This window comes from Manis pentadactyla, chromosome 14 (genome assembly GCF_030020395.1).
Source record: "Manis pentadactyla isolate mManPen7 chromosome 14, mManPen7.hap1, whole genome shotgun sequence".
Taxonomy (NCBI): domain Eukaryota; kingdom Metazoa; phylum Chordata; class Mammalia; order Pholidota; family Manidae; genus Manis; species Manis pentadactyla.
Window position 1 is genome coordinate 15,472,128 of NC_080032.1, and position 25,355 is coordinate 15,497,482.

Sequence of the window (25,355 nt, forward strand, 5' to 3'; positions counted from 1 at the left end):
GCATCCTGTCTTGATCAATACTCCCCAGGGTTCCGGGCGTGATGCTCAGAGCGGTAGGAAGGAACCCACCCCCTCTGCTTCCAGGAAGGCACCACCTTGGGAGGTGGGGCCCAACCACGGAGGTGAGCCAGGGGTATCCAGGCAAATCCCTCAAGAGGCGCCCATTTCCCTCAGCTCCAAGGAGAACTGCCTGCACCTCACCCCACCCTCACAGCCTGTGAGGGTGGTTGTATCCACCAGGTTTTGGAAAACCAGAGTTAGCAACCCTCTAGTCTCTTCTCTGGAGCCCCTCCTTCCTCCTTCCTTTTCTTCCACAAATTATCTCTAACACCTGCTGTTCCCTTGCTTCTCATTTAGAGGACCTGCAGGCCCATGGCCCTCCAGTTCTGGTCTGTCCCCTGCACACCACCTCGGCCCTGCGGGTAACTGCATGTTGGCAGCTCTGGGTGCTGAGCCATGTCAGGCATTTTGCCAAGAGCAGCAGCCAGCCTTGCCATGTGCTTGGCACCTCACTTAACCCTGGAAGTGGTGAAAGGCCTGGAGAGATGTCCGCTCTTTTCTTGGAGAGGCCCAGCAGGCCTGTGCCAGACACCATTTTAAGTGCTCTAGATCCATTAACTCATGTCATCCTTATAGCACCATGTGAGGAAGGTACTGTTAGTGTCCCCATCGTGCAGGTGAGGAAACTGAGGCCATGTAACTTACCCAAGAAAAGGCAAAACTATGGAGACAGTAAGAGGAGCTGTGGTGGCCAGAGGTTAGCAGGGAGGGAGGGATGAATAGGTGTAGCACAGAGGATTTTTGGAGCAGTGAAACTATTCTGTAGCCTACAGTAATGGTGAGTACACGTCATTATACATCTGTCCAGACCTTACCCAAGGTCAGAAAAGCCAGCAAATGGCAAAGCTGGAGCCTGAACCCAGGAAGTCTGGTTTCTGGATCTGTGCTTTAACTGCCATATTGATATTGTCCTTTGCTACAGGGCAGAGACTTCCCTTTTCGCCAGAGTAGGGTTTCTTTCAAAGCATCTGGACTCTGTTCTCTGTTTATAAAAAGTGCCTCACAAAAACCTGCACATGGATGGTTATAACAGCTTCATTTATAATTGCCAAAACTTGGAAGCAACCATGATGTGCTTCAGTAGGTGAATGGATAAATTGAACTACCAAGCCAATAAAAGACATGGAGGAAATTTAAATGCATGTTACTAAGTGAAAGGAGCCAGTCTGAAAAGGCTACATGCTGTATGATTCCAACTCTGTGACATCTTGGAAAAGAAAAAACTATGGAGACAGTAAAAGGATCTGTGGCGGCCAAGGTTAGCAGGGAGGGAGGGATGCATAGGTGTAGCACAGAGGATTTTTAGAGCAGTGGAACTATTCTGTAGCCTATACGTCATTATACACTTGTCCAGACCTGTAGAACACATACACCAAGAGTGAACCTGAATGTAAACCAGGGACTCTGGGTGATACTGACGTGTCACCGTAGGTTCATTGATGGTAACAATGTCCCCCTCTGGTGTGGGATGCTGACAGTGAGGGAAGGCAGAGGGAGACAGGGAGTGTATGGGAATCTATGTTCCTTCCACTTAATTTTGCTCTGACTCTAAAATTGCTCAAGAAAGAAATGAAGTCTTAATGAAAAAAGAAGAGCCTCAAGCCGGATGACTATTCATCTAGTGCGTGGTGAAGCAAACTGAAAAAAAGAAAAAATGTCCCCAGGAGCATACTTGATGGAAGCCAGTCCTTTCCCTTGATTATGTCAGGTCATAAGCACAGTATCTTGGATTTTATCAAATTAACAGAGAAAGCATTTATGTTCTTAAATGCAGGGCATAACAGATGAAAATGCTGAACAAGGGTGCACAGAGCCTGCTTCTAAAATCCCTGTGTTCAGAACCCTGGCTGAGCGCGGAGGCTCAGCAGAGTGAGCGAGAAGACGACAACGTTCTTGTCCTTTACTGAGAGGGATGGGAAAACGCATTCCGGCCGCCTCGTGCCCATTGCCTCAGGCAGACTGGGACAGGTGGCAGGCAATGATCTTGGGGCACAGTAGCTCAAGAAAGGCTGGGAGGGACAGCCCCAGCATCTCAGAGAGGAAAGGAGAGGCTGTTTCTCATCCTAGTGGCCACTCCCCCCACTTTTTTAAAGATAAAGGTGAATTGTTGCTCCACAGTCAGTTGAGAATTTTCGGCTGAATTTTTAGGATCAGCTATATCAGGATTGAGGAGATCGATCAGGTTCTCATCCACATCAGCTGATGTGATGACTGAGAATTTGGGAATCGACCAGGAAGGCCTTGCCCTGATGCCTTTTTGCTTGACTGATTACAATAATGTCCCCATTCTCCACTCCACCCTGCATGCACACACTTTGCAATGTGATTTTTCATCTCTCCTGTCAAAAAGTGGCCTTTCCCCAGTCCTTGTATCTGGGCTGGCTTGACGTTCTTGCTTTGGCCAATAGAGTGTGGTACAAGCATCACTGTGTCCATTCTGAGCTCAAGTCTCAAGAGACTTTGATGCTCAGGCTCCTGTTCTTAGAGGCAGACTGCCACGGAAATGAGTCTGGGCTAGCTTAGCATGATGAAGGACATGTGGCTCAGTTACTCCTGTCACCTTGGCTGACAACTTGTCAACCAACAGACCCGTGAGTGAGACCATCCTAGATGGACCACCCTCCTGCTCACCCATCAGCTGGGTGCACACATACACAAGCCCAGCCAAGATCAGTCAAGCCAACCTAGACCAGCAGAGCCACCCAGCTGACCTGCAGACTTGTGAGCAATAATAAATGATGGGTGATTTAAGACATTTCATTTTGAGGTGGCCTGTAATAAAGCAACAGATTACTGATCTAGTAATCAAATGCAGCAGAAACTCTTGAACAGTCAAGCTGAGGAAAGGGCAGCCTTCAGTCTCAGGCAGGGGTTAGCAAACTACAGCTAGTAGACCTACTGCCTGTGTTTGCAAATAAAACTTAATTGGAACACAGCCACATCCATTCACTGCAGCTTTCATGCCTCAATGACAAAGCTAAGTAGTTGCAAGAGAGACCATCTGGTTTACAAAGCCTGAAATATTTACTGTCTTCCCCTTCAGAAAGAAGTTCACTGTGATAATAATAAATAAACAAATAATAATAATAATAACCTATCTAACAAACCTGGTATAAAGACCTGACTTAGTCAGATCAGAATTCCTGTTGTGAGAAATTTGGCAGGTTCTGCCCTTTCTCTGGGCTTTAGTTTCCCCATCTGGCATTGAAGGAAAATGAGCAAGAAACACTCCATCATTTCCAAGGTTGATTTAAGCCTCACTTTGCTTAGAAAAAAAGAACTGAAGGTGGAGCCCAGGAATATGCATTTTCAAGCACCCCCTCCCTCTTCCCCACCCTGCCCCGTTCTCCCACCCCAGATAGTTCAGTTGCCTAAGAACCACTAATCCACACCACTAGGTTCCAGGGGCTGGTACATGGAAGAGCCAAGCGGAGGTGCAAGTGTTCCCAAGGGACATGATGAGAATTGCAAGGCCTAGTTTTGCAAGGAGATGTTTTAAAAACATATCATTTAAGCTGCCAGTTGGATGTCCCTGAAAAAATAGTCCATCAAGAAGCCAATCATAATATCAATCAAAGGGAAATAGGAGAAAAGTGGGGAGCGGAGCTCATCAAAATCTGTAATGTTGGGGGGGATGTTGATGATAATGATGTCAATGGTGGCCACGGTGATGGTGGCATCTTCCATCCAGGAACTAAGTGCTCTTATGGATGACTCTTTTTGTCTGCCATATTGTCCTATGATTTTGTTCTTGCATTGTTTTACTCTTCAAGTGCATGAGACTTGGTTCTCCAAATACATTATAAGCTCTTCAAAGGTAAGGCCTTGGGATATACTTTCTTTGTGGTGTGTGGTGATGACAGTTTGGGCTCTGAAGTCAGACTTGGCTTAAAACCCTAGTTCAGTGATACACTGAGCTCTGTGACCTTGGGCAGGTGAGCATACCTCTCTGAACTTCTGCTTTCTCATCTGCACAGAGGGGATAATAATATACTTACCTAAAGGGCTGTTGAGAGGACTGAATGAGAGAATGCCTAGAGTGGTCAGTAGTGCCATTATTAGTGTGCACTCCATAGGGACCTAATAAATATGTGACAACTGAGCAGACCAAGAAGTCAGAATCCATTGCACCATTTTCACTGCCCTAGATCAGTGGTCCTTAACATGGGTGCAGGGCATGGGTATGATTTTGCCCCCAGGGGATATTTATTAATGCCTGGAGATAATTTGGTTGTCACAGCTGGGGAAACAGAGGCTACTGGCATCAAGTACATACAGGCCATGGCTGCTGCCAAGTACCCTAGGATACACAGGACAGTCCCTCACAACAAAGAATTATCCACCCCAAATGCCAGTAGTCCCCAGGTTGACAAACCCTGCCCTAAAGTTTCTAACTCTGTGCCTGAAATCTTCCAATTGAAAAATGCTAACTAGCAAAACAGAAAAGGTTGGGTTTGGAATTCTTTGCAACAGACACAAGACGAAGACGAAGTCAAGGTTTTAGAAAGCCAGGGTGTTCTTTGGATGGGTGATTAGCCCCATTGCACTGTGCAGGGATGAGTTCATGCCTCGGGTCAGAAGACGACAGAGGCTTCTCTGGGAAACAGCTCCTCCCCTGGGCCATGGCTGAGACATTGTCCCCACATGCTCAGTGAGGGCTGTAGACAGATTTCATCGGGTTTTGCAAAGCATTTCACATCAGAGCGTTTGGCTTGGTAAGGAATGAAGTGACTCAGTCCCAGCTGATTTGCCATGTAGCTCTAAAGCACCGTGTCTGCTTCTGTTATTTTTACATGCCAAATGGCGTTGCCGGCTTCAGGCTCCATGTCCCTTTCAAGAGGACAAAGGACCAGCCCAACAGTTCCCGACAGCTGTTAGCTCTGTGAGTCATGTCACCTTGGCTTCTACTGATAAGCTAGCAAGGCAGGTGTGCCAGAGGTGAGACTCTACTTACATGTGAGCTTCAGGAAGTGAGGGCAAAATGATGCAGCTGTGCACGGGCGTGAACGGGTGAGGCGTGACTGCGGGCCTCGTCTTCTTGATCTTCTCCTCATCATACGTGCTGAAGGAAAGCAGAGAGCAACCGGGTGAACGATAAGCAGCAGTTTTAAACGTCTTCTGTCTCGCCAGGTTTTATTTGGCAGATATGATTGGGTACCTACTACATGCCAGGCAATAATTCCTGCTCTAGAGATGGGGATTCTAGAGGCAGCTGATGAGCAGAGCGTATAAAAACCTCTGCTCTCGTGGAGCACATATTCTAGTACAGGAGCAAAGAGAATAAACAAGATACATTGGGAAAGTGTGTGTTGTATTCAGTCATATACTAGACTAGGGGTCAGAAATGTTTTAGAGGGCCAGACAAATATGTATGATATACTGTCTATGTCACAACTACTTAGTAGCATGAAAGAAGCCATTGGCAATATGTGAACAATATGTAAATGGAGGTGCCAATAAAACTTTATTTACAAAACAAACCTGGGGTCCGAATCTGGCCGAGGGGCTAGAGTTTGCTGACCTCCCTCTGCCCTCCCCCAACTACTAGATAGTAATTCATCTTATGGGGAGAAGAAAACAGAGAAGGGGGCTTGGAAGTACTAGGAGGACTGGGAGTTGCAATTTTAAATAGGGCGATTGGGGAAGATGTCACTGAGAGGGTGACATTTGATAAAATTCTGCAGAGTGTAAGGGAGTGAGCCGTTCGGATGTCCATGGGCAGAGCATTCTGTATAGAAGGAAGGAGAAGTGCAAATATCCTGAGGTGCTATTCTATTTAGAGACCCCAAGAAGTTGTGTGGCTGGAGTGGGGTGATAAGTAGGGAGAGGAGAGGGGAGCAGGGTGGAGAGAGGCCAGTGGCCTGTAGGCTTAGGCACGGGCAGTCTCTCCTGTTAGCAAACCCAGCCACTGCCATGCTGTGAGGAAGCTGGCAACCTATGAAGAGACTCACAGGGAGGGGAAGCAAGTCCGTGGGCCTCGGCCCTGGCTGAGCTCACAGCCTACAGCCAGCCCCACGTGGCCACCCGTGAGAATGAGCCATCTTGGAGAAGGACCCTTCCGGCTGCCCCAGGAGCGCTAGGGACAATTCTTCCCCACTTGCTTTATCCGAGGTGCAGATCTGCGAGCGAAGTGCATTTGTTGTCTTGAGTTTTGGAATAGTTGTTCACAGCAACAGTAACTGGAACGAAAGTGAATATTGAGCTGAAAACTGAAGGGGAAATGGGATTTCCGTGGGTAAGTGGAGGGGGAAGGCTCTGCAGTGGACAGCTTGTCGTGGGTGGAAAGTGAAAGCATGGCCGGGCCAGAGGGACACGGAGGAGGGAGCTGTGAGGTGGGCTGCAGGGTGAGCCTAGGGTGAGCCCATCCGGAGCCTGGTGGCCCTGCTCAGATGTTTGTCTTTGTCCTGTGAGGAATGGCAGTCATTGAGGGTTTCAAGCCAGGAGCAATTTATGTCTTGAAAAGATTGCCCTGGCTAAGTGCAGGAAATGTGCTGAGAGGGGGCAGAGGAGGCCAAGTGGGGGCACCCACCAGGAATCTGCCGTCCCAGAGTTACCTAACAGATAGGGCCAGAATCTAGGTCCCATGATTTCCACTTGCATGGGCTTTTAATTCAACCCGAGAGTTGAAGAAACCTCAAGCACGTACTTCTGTGAGCCCAGTCTTACGGGCTCAGCCGTGTCCCCCAGTGGTTTAGAATATGTAGAAATTAGCCTAGCTGTCACACTCCTTAATCTATGGTTTTATGTCTTCTCTCAACCACAAAAATAAGACATTCTACCCGTTGTTGTTTTTTTTTCACCTTTTCAGCTGAATTTGCAGCTGAAAAACGAGGTCATCGAGCACAGTGGGAAAGACTGCTTGCAGGCAGAAATCTTTTGGGACACGCTTAATTTTCTTTTTTCCCTGCATAGTTTGTCAGACTTAAAACTTTTGTCTGAAAGAACTTATCCTAGAGTCGTAGTTCCAGAGGGGGGAAACATATCTCTCCTCCTTTTATAATGTGCAGGATCGAACAGCTTGTTTAAAAAGAACTTATAAATGAAGACTTGTATTTTTTATACTTCTGTGATTGGAATAATATTTCTAGAACATGGCTCTTAGATGTAAGATGCTTTCTAGCCTGCCTAGAAATTAAGATGTCTTAGCCATAGGTCTGAGGATTTTAGGTAATTGAGACCTAGAAATATTAAATTCACTTTATAGCATAATAGTAGTTAAAAGTTACTGAACACATCTCCTATACCAGGTTCTGTGTGAAGCATTATTTCTTTTTAACCCACATAACAAATTTGGGTATTTGGTACCATTCATATGGGTGAAGAAAAAGGAGGGTCACAGAGGTTCAGGGACTTGCCTGAAGTTAAACAGTTGCATAGGGCAAGCAAGACTGGAACTCAAGTCCTATGCTCTTAACCATTACTTGGCACCAGAATGGTCAACCCCCCAGGGCTGTTTTTACCCCTTGCCTCCCACCTGCATTTGATGGCTATGCTGCAGTAATGCCCTCTAGTTTTCTTTAATAAGCAGCCTTGTGCAGCTCACAGAATCCACCAGATAAGACATAACCAGACCAGTGTCTACGAGAGAAGTGATCGCATGCATATTTAAACTTATTAAACTTCAAATAAACCATGTCTTGCACACTGAAATGGATCGGACAGACTGTGCTCTGTGACTATGGATTAAAAACCCCATCCAAACAAGGGAAGCATTACAACCCAACTATTTAAGCAGCTGCAGGAGGATCTTTAACAGATGCCGACCCCACCCTGCTTTCCCAGTGCCTGTTCATTTGCCCCTTAATCTGAGCAGAGATCCTCCAAAAAAAAGAAAAAAAAAAGAGCTATGAGCTCATTTCTTCTCTTTATTCCAGGGAAAGGCTGCCAGCTGGCTAGTGTCACTAGGAATACAGACTCCATGAGCACCACTGCATTCAGGGAAGGCAGAATTTGCACTGAGCTCTTGGGACCCTTATGGGACGGGTAATAAATTCCCTGCTCATTGAGTGGCCTTCTCTGTATTACTTACCCCTTCAAAGTCCCACGAGGATACTTTAGTGGCAGCCCATAGAGTGGCTGGATGCAGGTGGCTCGGGTCGTAACTTGCCTGCCTCTTTACTTTTTTCACTTCAAAAATAATGTTTCTGCCTTTTGGCAAAAGACAGCCCCAACACCCTCCCTCTGCAGCCTTGGCCATCCTAACCGGAAATGCTGGCTGTGGGAATCTCTGGGGAGCTGATGTCGTTGGACCCAGCCAGACCTCTTCTCTGTCACCCAGTGAATTCCTGTTCAGAATTAAAGATCCTGCTCAAAAGTCGCACTTGTGGGGATTCTTTCCAGATTCTCTTCACCCCCTAAACTTGAAGGGATGGGTGTTGTTAAATAATAGAAAAGATAGTTATTGGTTTGAGCCCCCAGTTCCTGGCACAGGGCTCCTAAAACCCTTGTAATTTCCTAAGTGATAAAGCACTGGGAACATCTATTGTTCTAATACTTGGTCTTCGACCCTGGTTCCTGACACACAGCTTCTAAATCCCTTGGCATTTCCTGATGATAGGAGTCTTTTGTTCTAAGGAGGTGACTCTTGAGTGGGGTCCTAGATGACTCCTGGATTGGGGCTGGTTACCAGAAAGACCAAGCCATGATCAGAAGCTTGGAACTTTCAGTCCCATCCCTCACCCTCCAGGAAGGGGAGAGGGGCCAGAGATTGAGTTAATGATAGATCACACCCATGTGATGAAGCCTCTGTAAAAATCCTGAAAGTACAGGGTTCAGAGAGCTTCAGGGTTGGGGAACACAGGCACATACAGGGAATGTGGCGGTCCCCAACTCTGCAGGAACAGAAGCTACCCTTCCAGTCCTCGCCCTTGTACCCCTTAATCTGGCTGTTCATCTGTATGCCTTTATTTATAATAAACTGATAAACTAAGCCAGTGTTTACCTGAGCTCTGCGAGCCGTTCTAGAAAATGATCAAACCCAAGGAAGGGATCAGGAGAACCCTGATTTATAGCCAGTCTGTCAGAAATACTGGCGACACTGGTACTTCTGATTGGCATCTGATGTGGGGGCAGTCTGGTGGGACTGAGCCCTTAACCTGTAGGGTATGCTGCTAGCTCCTGGTAGAAAGTGTCAGAACTAAATTGGATGGTAGGACACCTAACTGGTGTTAGAGAATTGCTTGGTGTGGGAATAAAACCCCACCCATCTGGAGTCAGACGTGCTGTGAGTGTGGTCCTGGTATGAGAGTAAAGGCGACACATGGAGGGGCGTCTCCCTTCAGAGACAAACTTCAGGGCATTTAGGGTGCACCCCCATGTACTTTCTCATGATACCAGAGGGGGCAGAGACTGTCCCTTAATCCTTGTCGTTTCTCCATGCTATCAGAGGGCCTGCACATAATAGGTCTTCCATATATAGTTGTGCAATGAGAACAGGCCTGCATCGAGGTAGCTGCCTCACCCCCAAACTTACTTTGAAACTGGCCAAGACAAAGGTCCAAGACCATTATACACTAAGGACACACTGATCTTTTACTGACAGTCTTATAGGGGAAACAGAGCAATGGATTTACATCACACTGTGAGACAAAACGTCATCGAAATCCTCTTTAGAGAAATTCCTGCTCTCTCCCTGTGAAGGTTGCTTTTTTCTCTCTTCTCTCCTTCAAAGGGTCCCTCCTGCTCAGGCTCTCGGCCAGTCTTCTGGATGTCTCCATTCCTTCTGTGAGCTAAGGCATTCCTGCTTTTCCTCTGTACCTGCATATTCACTTGAATACCCGCTGCTCACCAAAAAGCTCCTCCTTGGGATGCCCACTCCTTTAAAGGCATGAAGTCGTATTTCCCCTCATCTCAGGATGAATACATGAGCAAATAAATGAACGCACAAAGGGCAGCCTGGCTTATTTAGACCAATCCTTCGGGTAAAAATAACTAAAAATGTTGGACGAAAATAGAAAAATACAAATAAAAAGAGTGGCAACGAGCTGACGATGAAGCGGGAATGTGTCTAGGCCCAAACTGGTGGGAGACTGGAAACCAGAGAGGCAAGCCAGACAAAGAAATCACCAGATCCCAGCACAAGAAGGGGTCCCGCCCTCAGCCCTCCCGGGCCGTGGCTCACACGCCAGGGTCCCCAAGGCCGTTAGCGCCACAGCCACCGTGTCTGCTTACGTCAAAAGACTGTCCCTGTAAGGGATTTCTGAGATCTTCTCGGGTGGTTGGAACTGATGTCGTTGCTCCTCTTCCAGCTTCTGAAGCTGGAGTTGCCTCTTCCTCGAGGCGCTCTCCTCCCTCAGCATGGTGAAATACCCGCGGCCTGTCCTCACTGACTGGATCAGGAAGCTAGGGAGGGAGAGAGGAAGGACTCTTGAGCGAACACCGAGTTTTTGTTGAATAGAGCGGTCCGTGATACTCCACAATGCCTTTTGTGCTATGAAAATACTGTGTCGGCCCGCTTTAGATATTGGTGTTCTCTTTAAGACTCTGGTTTGGCGGAAAGAAGGCAAGAGGAAGGGAGGAGGGAAGTTGTTTCTCAGCAACTTTGCCCCAGGGTGCGACTCCAGGATGCAACGGATTTTACCATGTGAATTAAGAAGCTCTCCCCCAATACCCCAGTCTCACCTCCTCTTGTGCAGGACCCCAGGAGCAGAGCTGTAGGCAGCCCCCGCTGCCATAAGACTTCGCTGAGACATCTCAAGTGCTTCTAATGTGCTCCTGGGAGGCAGTAAGTCACCCAGAGGCCTTTGCAGCGGACTAGGCAATGACATGATTTCACATCTGTGGTAGAACTTAGCTCTGTCCTCCAATGTTTCTGTACTCTGCCCAGCCACACTCCCCTCCCCCATGTCTGGGTGCATGAATTAATTTATTTATCCTCACAACAGCTCTATGTTGTAGGTGCTGTTATTATTATTTACAGGTGAGGAAACTGAGGCCCCAACACCTGTACGGTGTGCTGGTTTGCAGACTGTCAGGGTGTTGTTTCTAGATGTGGCTGGTCAGCCTTCCCGTTGGGAGGTCTCACCTGCCTGCCCTGGAAATCCCTTCCACTGACTTTGGAGATTCTATGGGGCCACGGGGTCCTCCTAACTTTGTGGATTGACATTGACTGGCAGGTGTCAGGGGTTCCCCTTTAGCTGTGAAATCTTCCCTGCTGTTGTCAGATATTCTTATGGAATGAAAGCCGTCAGCAAGACCTGCCAGGTCCTGGGACGGAACATAGTCCTCAGGGACAGAGAGTGGGGACAGGCATCACACCCATCGTGTGTGATAACTGTGCACAAGAAAGGGAGGGTTCCCACGGGCACGGGACAGACCCAGCCAGCTCGATGGGCTTCAGTGATTTCAGTGTGACTGGACAAAGCTTCTGTCTTTCTCTGCAGAACCTGTAAGCAATAGAGACTGAAATGTATGTGCTATGGATTGAACTGTATGTGCTATGAACTCCAAAATTCAGATTGAAATCTTAGCCCCCAGTAATGCAGCATGTGACCTTATTTGAAAATAAGGTCATTGCAGATGTAATTAGTTAAGATGAGGTCATACTGGAGTAAGGCTGACCCCTAATCCAATATGACTGGCATCCTTAGGAAGGGGAAATTTGGGCACGGACATGCACAGGGAGAAGGCAGTGTAAAGACAAAGGCGAAGATCCAGGTGATGCTTCCACAGGCCAAGGAACACCAAAGATTGCCAGTAAATTACTGGCAGCTGGGGGAGAAGCCCGCATCAGATTCTCTCATTGCCCTCAGGAGGAACCAACCTTCCTGACACCTTGATCTTGGACTTCCAGACTCCAGAACCATGAGACAATACATTTCTGTTGTTTGAGTCAGCTGGTTTATAGTACTTTGTTATGGCAGCTCTAGCAAACTAGTAAGAGTATGATCAAATATTTAGGCCTGTACTCCTGGAGCAGGCTAACTCTCTGTATTTGCTTTGACTGTAAGGGTTAACAACATCCTTAACTTTATAATAAGTGACAGTATAATAAGTAACTGTATAATAAGCAACAAGCCACGCTAAATAAGAGGGGCTTGAATATTATGTGAAAGGCCCTGGGCTGGACACCTGTTATGTGTCAAATTCTGTGTTAGGCACTTATGTGTTAGGTTCTGTCCAAGTCACTGGCATTACAAAGGTGAACCCATCCTCAAAGAATTCACAGTCTTCACCTCTGCATCTTAGTTATCTATCTTTCTTTTTTCTGTAGTAATTAAGAGGTTGGTAGGAGATTTTTTTGACTTATTTATACCCTTATTCCAACATGTATTTGTTAGAGGCAGAAAATTAAAAACTGATAAAGTCAGGAAAAACAAGAAAACAAAATTAGGTAAGACAGGTGTCAAAACACTTGCCATATGATCTAGGGCACAAATTTGGCCTTGAGCATCCTAGTAGCAAAAGCAAAGAGGGAAACATGGTCCCTTGTGGGATTCCTAATGATCACAAAATTTTTAAAAAGCTGTCCAGGAGATGCCTAGCTATTTCCAATGCTGCAACTAGGAAGAGATTTCTCTCAAGGTCCTGTACAGGGAAGACATTGTGTAAAGCCAAGTCTGCAGCAAACCCATAGATCCAAGTAGTGATAAATGCCCATCTTATTAATTAACTCACAGAAAGGGATGGGGAGTCAGTGTTGGCCAACTTGAGGAATCTAGTAAGCAACTTTTCTAGTGGAATTGCAGCCCATTTTCAGGTAAGGCAGGCTGACTCCCAGCTGCTAGCTCTTCAGGAAACACCTGGGTGTGAGCTCAACAGAGTTGAGGGAGGGCCTGGGCCCTCATGTCAGACCCGCCAGCATAATCTGGGATCTTCAGGCTGCGAGATGTTCATTCAGTGGTCTGTGAAGTGCTCCCATGGCACCACAGAAGCCCATTTAAAGATGCTTAATATTTTAACAAATTCCCATTTAATTCCCCTGTATGCTCCCTACATTTTCTTCATCATCATTGCTGATTACCAGGCTATTTGTGTAAAGGGAGCTATTTGCAGGGAAGAGCAGTTCTTGCCTTTAAATCCACTCACCGGGGCCTCCTCCTCTCTGCTTTCCACATTGGAAAACTCCCCTGGCTGACATCCTAAGAGGAGTGATGGGGAGTGAAATAATTAACTGTATCAGGCAAGCGGAGGAAGAACCAGATGATAAAATGGAAAGCTTCCTCTCCTCAAAGCAACTTCCTCTTAACCAATGCATGGGGATGAGTTTTTCTCTTTAAGGGACATATGTTGTCTGTCTGGGAGTCTGTGTGTGAGCTGATGAATGAAGGATGTTCACTTTGGCAGTGGGAATGCTCTCAACAGGCCTTCGCTGAGACAGACCAAGGGATGGAAGTAAAGATGAAGCCCTGTCTCACTGCCAAGCACCTTCAGACCTGAAGGCAAGTAGATACAGGGGTAGGGCTTGGAGGGGACAACCTCTCCATGGGATCTTTGTCTCTCCCTCAGGCAGGTTTTAAACCTCTCTGAACCATAGCTTCTTCATCTTCAAATGGGAAAATCTTAGTTCTTGCCTCAAATGGCTGTTGGGAGGACTAAGTGAGATATGGACAAACAGAGCTTCGTGTGGTGCCTAGGACAGATGGCTCAAGGATTGTGAGCTGCTGTTATGATTGTCAACTTGCTTAATAATCCTGAGAAGCTGGTGTGGTGTGAAAAACAGGGGGAAAAGGTTAAGTAAATGATGAGGGTCATGACAGCTGGAAAGTGGCAAGGCAGGGACTGGAAGCCAGTAGGACTAATTCCAGAATTTATTTCTCTCTCCTTGCATGCTGCGCCCACAAGCACCTTCAGTACGGAGCTCTAAAGCTTTAAATCTATGTATGTCTGAGCTGTTTGTTGTACGGAGTTCACCTGTAGGCATGTAGAATAGAAACTGGTGCCTTACCATTTCCCCCTTTAGACCATGTTTTGCCTAGTCCAGGATACCATGTGTGGCAGATTAAGTCACTATTTAGCATTCTCCCATTCCCTACATTCAGGGCTGGAATGTAAGTACAGCACTCTGACTTTTGACTTTGCCATGTGACTTCTTTGACCAATAGGATGTAAGCAGATAGGACCGAACAGAAACTTGAAATAAGCTCACTCAGTTGTGTCCAGGACAAGAACAAAACCCACAATTTTGCTGAGCCCAGAAGAATAAGAACACCATGGAACAGGCCTCAATTCAGCTAACCTTGGCCTCAGTGAGCCAAACTACAGACACATGGGCAAGGAAGAAATACTTATTGAAAGTCTCTTGAGTTTGGGGGCAGCTTGTTACACAGCCTTATGTTAAAAATAGCTGACCAATACATCATGCATGGTAAGATGTGCCATTATTTTATGAATCACAAAGAAGGAAAAACCCATGCCAATTAAATTAGTACATGACTGCACAGTTCAGAAATACTAAAATGTGAAAAAAAAGTGCCTCTTAAATATGATAAAATATGGTAATTAACAATCACTTCTGAGAAGTGCCTAGCATAACTGGTAAAATATTTGAGCAATTTTCTGATATCCTCAGATGAGATTAAGAGTCCTTTCAGGGGTGTTAGATATACCCACACAGCAGGCCCACTGGGTTTATAACAAGGCTACTAGCCTTTAACTGGTCATTCCTCCCTTGAGTTCTGGTCCCTTGCTACCCAAAGTAGCAAGGTCCCTGGATCAGCATCATCAGCGTCACCTGGGAGCTGGTTAGAAAGGCAGAGCCTTGGGCCGCCCCCGCCAGACCTCCTGCATGAGGGCCTGCAGTTCAACAGGACCCCTTGGTGATTCATACACACACTGAAGTGTGAGGTACACTGGGCTAGCTGCCCTTTTCTCCCCTATTAAAAAAGAAAACACTCTCCGGAGAAAAATCTTCCAACTGACTTTAACAGAAGGGTGGTTCCCTTGCTGCAAGTTTGAAATAGAACTCTGACACAGGTTAGCAATCAAGTCATCTCAGAAAGTTCTTTACGCGTATCTGTAGTAGATCATTTCACCCTTTGAAGGCGCGCTGCTTGCAATAAATCTCCCATTAGCTGAATCAGCCTGCATCCTGAAGGGCCCTGAAGGAAACCAGGACCGAATGTCATCTGTAACAGACAGTCCTAGCTCTCTTTACAGGGGACTTGCAAGAAGCCACGGAGATTTGGAGAGCTGGGAGGCAGCCGAGGGAACTCCCTTTCACCTTTTCTATTACACGAGGTATAGGATTAACCACCACCAATCACTTTGTTAAAAATCAACAGCCCAGATGTACTTTAAGACAAAAAGAAAAACTTTTAATAGTATTATGGCTCTGCATCCAGCTGGTTTTCACTCACATTTTCCATCTCTGCCTGCAAGAAATACGGGGCCATAAAGCTAGGAGTGCTTCAATGGAGAAAGTGAATGACATTAAGGTGAACAAATACTCCTGGCAATCGGATTTCAGGGGTGGCCTGCTCTCAAAGAAGGTAATCACCTACAAGGGAAATTTTCACTTAACAAATTTTACTGTTTTCAAATAATGGCAAATAAATTAGTTTCTTACTGGTTTGTGGAGGCTTGGAGAGCCCACTTCATCTGGCTGGCTCATACCTTCTGTCCACCCAGACATACCGATTTCGGAGAAGAGGGCAAAATGATGGAATGAAGACATCTGCAACGCCATTCTTAAGTTCTCAAATTTTCAGCAACCCACACAGGCAAATTAATAACGCAGCCCAGTTCAAACGCATGGAGCAAATATTTTGCATTTAAATTCCTGCATTAGAATGCCCTGTTTATACAATAACTTAATAAATCTAGCCTGGCTGCCAAATTGACAAGAAGGTGAGAATCATTCATTAAAATGCAAATGCAATTGAGATGAAATTTGGAATACATTTATTACAGTAATTGAACTTCAGTCAACTGTAGTCACAACACAGATTTTGAACTGCCTTTCAGACAAAAGGACGTGTTGTATTATTCTCCCCCCTCCCCAAGTTAATATCTTTGTCAGCATGCAAATTAAAGCCATTTCCTGAGTGCTAATGACTTGCAATGGAGGATTTCACTCTTCTTTATAGGACAAGATTGCCAGATATAAAGGTCAACTGCCTACACAAAAGATTGCACTGGTAGCATATTGTGTATACAGCAAATTGATTGCAAACATATTCTGAGTGCTTATTGCAACCACATTCTTATTAAATCACAGCCGAACATCTCTTTTCCAACCCTGGGTCATTTGCTAATTGTAATGCCCAACAATTGGAGATTTGCCCAGTCAGGATTTCACCTCTCAGATCAAGTTGCAGGTGGATTTCTCTCCTTTGTGAATGACTTAGCCCCAAGAGAAGGACCCATTCAAGGGTTCCTTTTGATCATAAATCAGATGGAAGAAAGATGCTACTGGAACTGTGCTACAGACACAAAATCCTGACTCTCGATGGTGACATTGCTTTATCTACTTCAATATTATTCTGTCTGGCTCCTTTGCAAAATCCATGTGGCATTTCTGAGGTCTGGGCAAACATCGCACATGCACTCAGCCCACAATGTTTGGAAGAAGGCACACCTGGAGTGTATCCTTAGCCACTGGTGACAGCTGTTCAGAAGTCACTCTAGGGTGACAAAAAGCATCTGTTTTCACCTGAAAATGGAAAAGTTACTTTTTTCCCCTTTACCCTCTTCATATCCATTACTGATCATGAAGTGATATCAACGCTACTTCTTAAATATCACCTGTCTTCCTGTTGCCCCCATCTCAGCCAGAAGCCATCACTTCCTGCCTCTGTTATTCTAAGTGGCGCCCTCGCTTGTCTTTCTCGCTCCCCATCCTGGCTGCTCCAGGGCTCTAACATGCACATCTCGTCATTCCCATCAGAGTGCTCCAAACCCTTCAGCGGCTTCCCACTGTTCTCAGAATGAAGTCCAGAGTCCTTGCCAGAGATATTAGGTCCCTTAAGATCTGGGCTTTCTCTTGAAGGGGAGCAGAATATGCCACTCCAAAATATGCTACTTTGGCACATTGATAATTTTGAATTAAAGTTACTTAAGAAACAGCACTTTCCTTCAGCAGGGAGGACACTCTGACACTCCTTTGTCCCCTGGACAAAATCTCCCATGGGACAGGGACTAGCTCTGTACCAGGAGGTAGAGAGAGAGATCCTCAGCACCAGAGATGGGGAGCCCAGGGCCGGGGCCACATAAACAAACCTGGTCACTTCTTCACCAGTTTGCTACCCCAAGACCAACCCCTTTGCCATGTCAGTTCCTCGCAAAATGTATTGTTTCTTTGTTTAAAAGGCCTAACAGCTGCCTGCTTGGGTCACTTCTTTTGAGTCTCACATTTCTACGGGCTCCCGTTCATAGGAAACTAAACCTTTTCTCCTGTCTTATGTCAATTTAATTATTAGACCAGCCAGAGAACCTAGAAGGGAGGGAGGGAAAATTCCCTGCCCTACAGTCTCGAACCACTTACCCAGCCCTTTCTTTGTACCTCTCTGCCCCTCAGAATTGCCCATGATTTTGCTTCTTCCTGCAGTACATCCTGCTGCTTCTTCACTTGGCTGATTTCTGTTGTCTTTCAGGGCTTGGGAAAAACTGTGAACATTGACCATTCAGTCCCACGCTTCCTCTCACCTTCCTCCAACTCCAGGCTAGGTCGAGTGCCTCCTCTGTGCCTTTGGGGTCCCTGTTATCCAGCCGTCACACTGTGTGTTGATTGCCTGTTTCCTTGTCTGCTTTTCCTACTAGAAGTCAGCGCCTGCCGAGCACAGGAGATGGGCAGCTGCTGGGTTTCCTTCCTGTCCTCTCTTCCTCACCCCACTGACAGAATGTGCCAGTTGCCTACCAAAGATCCATTCCCCAGCCTCCTTAGCAATAGACTGCATTATCTGGGGCATCAAAATGCTTAGATTAAAAAAAAATCAACAAAACAAAGCACTACAACAACAGCTGCCCTTGCAGATAGGACAGGCCAAAGCCCCTCATTTGGAGGGGCTCCTGGAAAACTCTTCAAAGGGAGTTAATATGGCTGCGTGGCCCATGCCTTTTGGCCTTTTCTCCCCTTCTGCCCTCCTGCTACCTGAAGCTTAGCTATGATGGTTGCAGCACCAGCAACCATTCTGTGAGCATGAGGCAACCTTGCAGATGGAAGCCAATACTAAGGCTAGTAGATGAAACGATAGAAGGAACCTGGGTCCTGGGTGACCATGAAGCCACCATACCAGTACTTCCTCCAGAAGTCTGGAGGGAAGCCTTTATCTTGTTTAAGTAATGGTAATTTCAGGGCTCTGTTTACTGTGCAGGAGAATATAGTCCCAGCTGACAGACTCTCTGTCTGTTTGTCTCCATCTCTCTCTGTCTTTGACTTTGTCTCTCTTTTTCCCTTGACTAAACTGTCATGATTATCACTTTTAAAATGCCACCGTCCTTGGCTGAGTCACTGGCCATGGACTAGGAAAGATATTGGGAAAGAGGTAAGAAATCTAAGAGCATAAAGCTCTGTCAAGAGAAGTCGGTCTGGAAGGGTCTCCACAGAGGTGCCTGGGCAGCTCAGAGTCAGGTGACAGGAAGGCTGAGCAGGTAAGGAATGAGGGCTGGGAGAGCAGGGTGGTGGCTGCAGCTGGAGAGAAGCCAGGACTGTCTGGGCCGGTGGGAGGAGGTGCATGGTAATGGGGTTGGGTAGGCCCCCTGAGCAAGGCACTCCGCGTGCATTATCTCCATGAATCCTCACAACGTCCCTATGAGGGAGGTGGCCATCCCCATTTTGCTGATGAATAAACTAAGGCCCAGAGAAGTCTAGTAGTCTGATCATAGGTTAGTAATGGTGGAGCTGGCATTTAAAACCCAGGTCATTTGATCCAAAGTGTTGCATGAGGAAAAGCTCTGGTTTCAGAAATGGTCTGTTCTAGTTTTAACTGGTCATCATTTCCTTGTCACTCAATGTCTGTGACTTTGGGTGAGTGATTTTCACTTATTTGAGATGCACTTTCCTCCTCTGTATAATTGGGATAAATTAATACCCAGCCTAAGATATTGTGGAAATCATCTGTGAGAGGCACTTAGCATGGTGCCTGGCACATTGGAGATATTCAATAAATGGTACGAATCATGGTTTTCATCATCATTACCACCATCAAAGCCATGAATGATTGGTGCTACAACTCCCTTGCTTTGCACACAGCAGGATGGTGGTTTGGCTCTAAGCCCCACAGGCTTCTGGGAAGTGGCACTTGGTTCAAGCAGCGAGCTTAGGGGGTTCTATTCTCTGAGGGTGGCGGCAAGAACAGTCTAATTAGACCACAATTATTTTGGGATTTGGTAAATTGCATTATGCAGTAATTCATAAAGGTCTGCAAATCTACTGCACATGATGGTGGCAGGATAAATGCTTGGTTATCATGTAAGTAATGAAATATATTAAGCTAAAGGGCCAGGGAATTAACCTCTGCTCTGCTGAATAAGAAATTACATGAAGAAATCTTCTAATTACTTGAAGTAGTTTTCTTCCTTTATTCAACCTCTATCTCAGATCTTCATGAAAGAAAATGAAGGAGGAAAAGGAGGAGGGGAGAAAAGAGGAGAAGGAGGAAAAGATGGAAAGAAGAATCCAAAGATTCTTCATCACAGCCTAGTGGATGTTTTAGAGGCAGACGGTGCTGGTGACACTGAATTACAATCAGCCCTCTGGGTTTAGGCTAAAGTGGGATGTACACTAATGTCAGTTAAAAAACCAGGCCCTAATTCTAACTCTACCAACAACTGGCTGTGTGACTTCGGCAGAATAATCACCCACTCTGTTCTGTTAACTACGGATAACCATCACAACACCACTTCCACCATAACCATCATCACAACTAGAATACAAGTTACTCTCTGCCAATACCCAAATTACCCTGTGCCAGTAACTGAAAAAAATCTTTACACCTACTAGTCTCTTTGACTTGTTTAAACAATCCTCTAAGGCAGTTATTGGTAGTATTATTAGCCTCATTTCACAGTGAGGAAATGGAAATACAGAGAGGTCCAGGGACTTCTACAAGGTTCCCAGATGGGGTGGGGGAGTGGAGTTTTGACTGGTACCCAGGCCTGAGCCAGTCTTCCTTTTCCATCCTTTGAGATGATACTCTTTTATCTGACTGGCTGTGAAAGATGAAAATGAGGAAATATACATGAAAGCATTTAAAAAAAAATGTCAAGCAAACACAGAGTAAAATTGTAAATTGGATATTCAGAACTGCTTTATAAAGAGGAAGGGTTGGTCCTTACCACTTAATCACATTGCTGCTAATTTCCAGGGCCACAACTGGAAAAGTGAGCCCTCTCATCAATCCAGGGTGCACTAGAGATGAGTAGGGGATGAGTGAAATTAAGATGCAAAGGAGCTGTATCTCTATGCAAAACAGCTTTCGAGTTTTGGCTAAACTGATCTCTAGAAATTAAATTCCTTGAAGGCAGAAACCGTATCATACTTAGCATTTCGACTCCTTCCCCATTCTTGGGTATATAATGGGAACCTAATATTTTTGATCATCAATTTAAGAAAATGGTAATTGATTCAGTGGAGAAAAAAATAAAACCAAGAAGGATTATGCTGACCTCTTGCTGAAGGTCAGGTCTGTTCTTATCTCGCTCTAAAATGAGAGATCAACATCTTCAGGCAACATTTCTCATGAGTCACAAATTCACTGTTGGTATGTGGTCACCTAATCTCAATCTCTTCACTGCTCTCAAATCCCATTTCTATGTACCCTGCCTAATTTTGAATACAATTCATTTAATTCCCTCCTTTCTGACATCTTTATGTGCAAGGTACTGTGCAAAACTGAGGAAAGAGGCAAAACTTTAAAAGATTCGGTATTTGCCTTTAAAGAATTTGCCCTCAGCTTGGCATTTGGGGGCCTGATTCCTCCACTCTGGTGTCCGTGGCTTGGCCTTGGGGATCACTTTCCTGACCTCAGCCAGGAGGTAGATCGAGCATTTTGGAGGCAAGAAGACCCTTGGGGAAACCTCCAAACCTTCATTTTGCATATGGGGAAACTGAGGCCCAGAGAGGACAGTCACCACATGGCAAGTGAGAGGGTGACCAAAGGCGACAGTGGGGTTTCCAGATCCCCAGCCCAGTGTCTAGTGCCCTTTCTTCCAAACTCCCTGCCACTTCACGCACCACTCAAGGAATTGAAAAGCATGACATGTTTAGCTGGGGGCTAAAACGGAAGGCCAGAAATCTTGTCAATGGAAGAACAAAACACTTTTGCCTCTTAGCCCTGCTTCCCTGATACTTTGATCCTTTGTGGTGACAGAGCCATCTTCCCAAGTAGGAAGATGCACGTCTTGTGAAAAGTGTTCCACTCTGTGGTTTTAAGGCCTCCAGTGGCTCCCTTCCATCCATACCGCCTTACAGCTCTACCCCTCTGTGGGGCTATGTAATGAAAGTTTTCCTCTCTGGTTGACATGCTCTAGAGTCAGGCTGCGTTTGTCTTGCCTTTGAATAACTGCCACACCCTCTTCACTGGCCTCCTCACCTTGGACCTCTGGTCCTTCCCAATATTGCACATTGTTCCAGACTTCCCAGTACAGCCTCCAGGGCTCTGCGTGAGCTGTTTTGTCCTGTCTCCTTAGCTGCTTCCTTGCCACGTGATGCTCTAATGATACCAAAAAATGCTATCCAACCATGCTCTTCCTCATCTCACACTGCTCCCTGCCTGGAATCCCCTTTTCTTCTTCACCTGGCTAGCTTCCGCTCATCCTTTAGAATTGGCTTAGGCATGACCTCTACTCTGCACCAGAAGTTACCTCTGCCTCTTCCAGGCTGGGCTAGGCATCCCTGGCCTGTGCTATCCTGAACTGCTGGCTGAATTGCCCGTCCATGCACTCCCCCTACCCTCCCACCACAGCACTGAGCTCCTTGAAGGCAAGCACAATTTCTAAATCTTTTTGGGTGTGTGCTACCAGAAGCAGCACACAGGGAGTCCTAAGGAAATATGTATTGCATGGGTAATGAAACCATCTGAAAGTCTTTCATTTCCAGTCCTAATTAAATACATGCCTACTTTTTGGCACATAGCAGTGATGCCCGCCTGGCTTGATGTGGTCTGTTTGCATTCACTTTGGGTGGAGCAGGTATATAGAATTGTCTGTGCAGAAGATGAATCATGCAAACAGGATAGAGATAAATGGAAGCCTTTGAAATTTATTCTTTTTCCAACTGGGACCTAGTCTGTAGCTGTGTTCTGGAAGAAGTGTTCAGATGAGTGATCAGATGAAACAGGCTCCCAGGCGCCTCTCAGGAAAGTTGTTTCTTTAGCTCAAAATTTGGTCTCTACCTACTTTGCCAAATGACTACAAGTGGTGTTTAAACCCCCAAAAGGAATGCAGATCCATCGTTTTATACCAGGTTACACAGTACGTATGTGTTGTGCTTTGATTGACGGTGTGATTTCCTGGACTTTGCAAGCTCTATGTGACCTCACGATGAACACACATACCCACACATCCCTGTTCACACACCCTCCTGCCCCCAAAAGTCACCTTGACTTTAAACACATCCTCAAAGGCAAACATGGTGATGGTGACCTAAATGGCCATGTGGTCAGGGGACGCTGACCGAAGCTTTCATCCCCATGGGCTTCTATGTGGATAAAGGTGCCTTGGCCCAGGGCTACTCTTTAATTAATGAGAATCAGCATTTGTATGAGAAGATTGGATGTTCCTGGAAGAAGAATAAAAACCTGCCAACAGTCAACAAACAGTTCTCTATATATCCCAATTAGGGTGATTTCTGGAAGGCAGCAGAAGCCCAACCGTGGCTCCGGTTTCTAGGCAACTGCCATGAAGAGTTCTGAACCCGCTGGAAAGGCAATGCTGGCAAGTCTGCCCTGGGAAAAAGTCTGACGCGCCTCTTCCTGCTCCCCTCACCTACCCCCCACCCTGCTTCTTGGCTATTTACCCCATCACACTGAGAAGCAGATGATAACTTGGAGGGGATGCAGAAGAAACTAAATATCCCCAAGGGTAAAAACCCTGGAGGCCTCAGGCTTGGAAAATCCTCCTAATAATTACTTATAGGCAACCTCTGTGCATGAGGCAGGCCCTAACGCCTCACACTAGTTGTCTCACTGAAGCCCCACAGCAGCCCTACAAGGCTGGCAGATGGGGAAACTGAAGCTCACAGGTTTGAAGCCACTTGCCCAAAGTCATACAACGGGAAGGTAGCAATAGCAGGCTTTGCACTCTGGTCTCTGAATCCAGGAGCCGCTTGCCACCTTAACCACTGTGCTTTCCTGCCACCTGTGGGCGCACATATACCTACACCACGTGGGAGAAGAGAGGGACAGTGTAGCTTTGGGAGGCAGTTCGACGCTTTTCAGTTCTGAGCCAAACTGGTTGAGTATGTTTTTTTTAACAATGCAAACCTCATCCTGCAATACACGTATTATTATCTGTTGTATTTAATGACTAAATGGAATGGGAGGCTTGTTCTTCATGGACCTGCCAGTGTAGGTATAGAAAATGCATTAGTGGGGAGAGAGACTTTTCCCAGAGTGTGTGATGATCTCCAAAGCACTCCTGGATTATAATTTCAAGCAGACAATGGTTTAAGGACAAGACCACCAGCCTGTGATTTTTGGACCCAAGTTCTTGTGCTTGATTGATGGTGGGGATTACTTGCTGGAGACCGGACACTCTTCAGAATTCACTAAGCATCAGTACCAGGGGAAATTTGAGGGGTTTGAGTGCAGTGCAGTTGGGGGGAGTGGTCAAAGGCTTCCCTTCTGAATTCACAACTTGGGTCTTGCCTGTCACCACAAGAAGTTCTGGTGGCTTCCTGGTCATGGGGTGGTGGCGGTAGTCTGCCCCTGTTTGTCCTTGTCATAGTACATTGAGAGGGCTCCCAGAAGATGCAACACCTCTGCCCAGGCCCCCAGGCCAGCTCCCCTTCACCCAGGGTCTGCTGAGCTCCATTGGTCTGAAAGCTCTTTCCTTAACTGGTCCCCAGGATAAAGCTAACATCTCTCATCTTCCCCTCACATTTGGATGTCCTCACATCAATTCTTTGCCCAGAGTCTGACATGGAGCAGGAACTTGGTAAAAGGCATCTATAGCCACCACCTCCCAGGTCCTGTCCTGGTTGTGATCATGTGTATATTTTCTCAGCCTGGGCTACCTGCCCCTACTCCCTCTATGCTTTTTACCTGGTTATTTCCTATTCATTTTTCTGGACCAAACACTTTAGATAGGTGCAAACTCAAAGGCCTAAGGGAGAAAGTAGCAGGTGAAAGGTAAATGAACAGAACACACACCTTTTAAGGCTGTATCGAGTCTGCAAACCACTGTAGAACTCTTACCAATAATTTGGCCTGTGGTTCTCTCTCTCCATATATATTCCCCCAGCATCCCCAAGTCCTGAGAGCTCTTTAAGTTCTTGCTTTTAATCTTTCTATAACTACCAATAAAGGGCTGCTCAATGGGACAACTCCAGGGGCATATTAACACTGTATTTAACAAATCATGTTTGGGTTGCCACTCACAATGGAAGGAATTGTGAATGGTGCCTCTGGAATTGTGCAACGGGGCAGCTCTGTTCTGAACATATACTCCCACCCCGAGTCCTTGCACTTCCCTGAAACAGAACTTCAGGAAAATCTCACAGGATCTAAGGGTTGCTTTGCACCTTGGGCTGGTTCAAAGCAGGGACGGAGATTCTGATTCCTGCTTTAAGTAGTTTGGACCTGGCATTCTTTAATGTATTCCTACATAAGTTCTTTTTATTGAAAGAATATCTTGCAAAACCATGTTCTCATTGGTTTCTTTAACTTTGCATCCACATTCTGCCAAGAAACTTTTGTGTGGAGCTAATCTGACCCCGAACGGTCCTTAAAGCTGAACACACAGTCAGATGTGCTGAAGAGCCAGGCCATGCATTTTCTTTAACTGGCCATGGGACTGACAGAGTGGCACCAAGATGTTCAGAATTTCCCTACCCCCAAACTCTGTCGGCCTCAGACACAACCTAAGGGAATTTGCTGAAGCATCATTCTCCATACTTCAAGGCTGTTCGATTTGGCTGTCCTCATTTTTTTTTTTCAGGGCAGAAGGGCTTCTGCGAGCATTCTTGCTGACTGTCCTTGTTTCCATGGGAAGTTTTGCCAGGCTAAGGTCCAATTAAGTTTCTAAGGGGTTCCCCTCATCCGGTGTGGTGAGGTTTGACTTTGGGGAAACGTTTCACTCCACATCGTTGTTCACCTACTGAAATGATTTATGTAACATATCTGTACTTCTCAACACAAAAATATATTGTGCCTTTGCTTCAAGTTTTTCAGCAAGAAAACCTGTTTGGTTAGATAGTA

The 25,355-nt window shown here is 46.1% G+C and overlaps 1 protein-coding gene across 4 annotated transcripts in view; it reads right to left on the bottom strand.

The window, feature by feature from the left end:
* The window catches only part of CCDC60 (coiled-coil domain containing 60), a 150,495-nt gene that overhangs the window by 35,708 nt on the left and 89,432 nt on the right, over positions 1 to 25,355 (bottom strand). For all 4 annotated transcript variants that reach the window (XM_057491457.1, XM_057491456.1, XM_057491455.1 and 1 more), the window contains 2 exons: positions 10,231 to 10,401; positions 5,015 to 5,122 (listed from right to left, as the gene is read on the bottom strand). In XM_057491457.1, coding sequence (XP_057347440.1) covers positions 5,015 to 5,122; positions 10,231 to 10,358 — 236 coding nt within the window. In that variant the 5' untranslated portion in view covers positions 10,359 to 10,401. The remainder of the gene's footprint in view (positions 1 to 5,014; positions 5,123 to 10,230; positions 10,402 to 25,355) is intronic.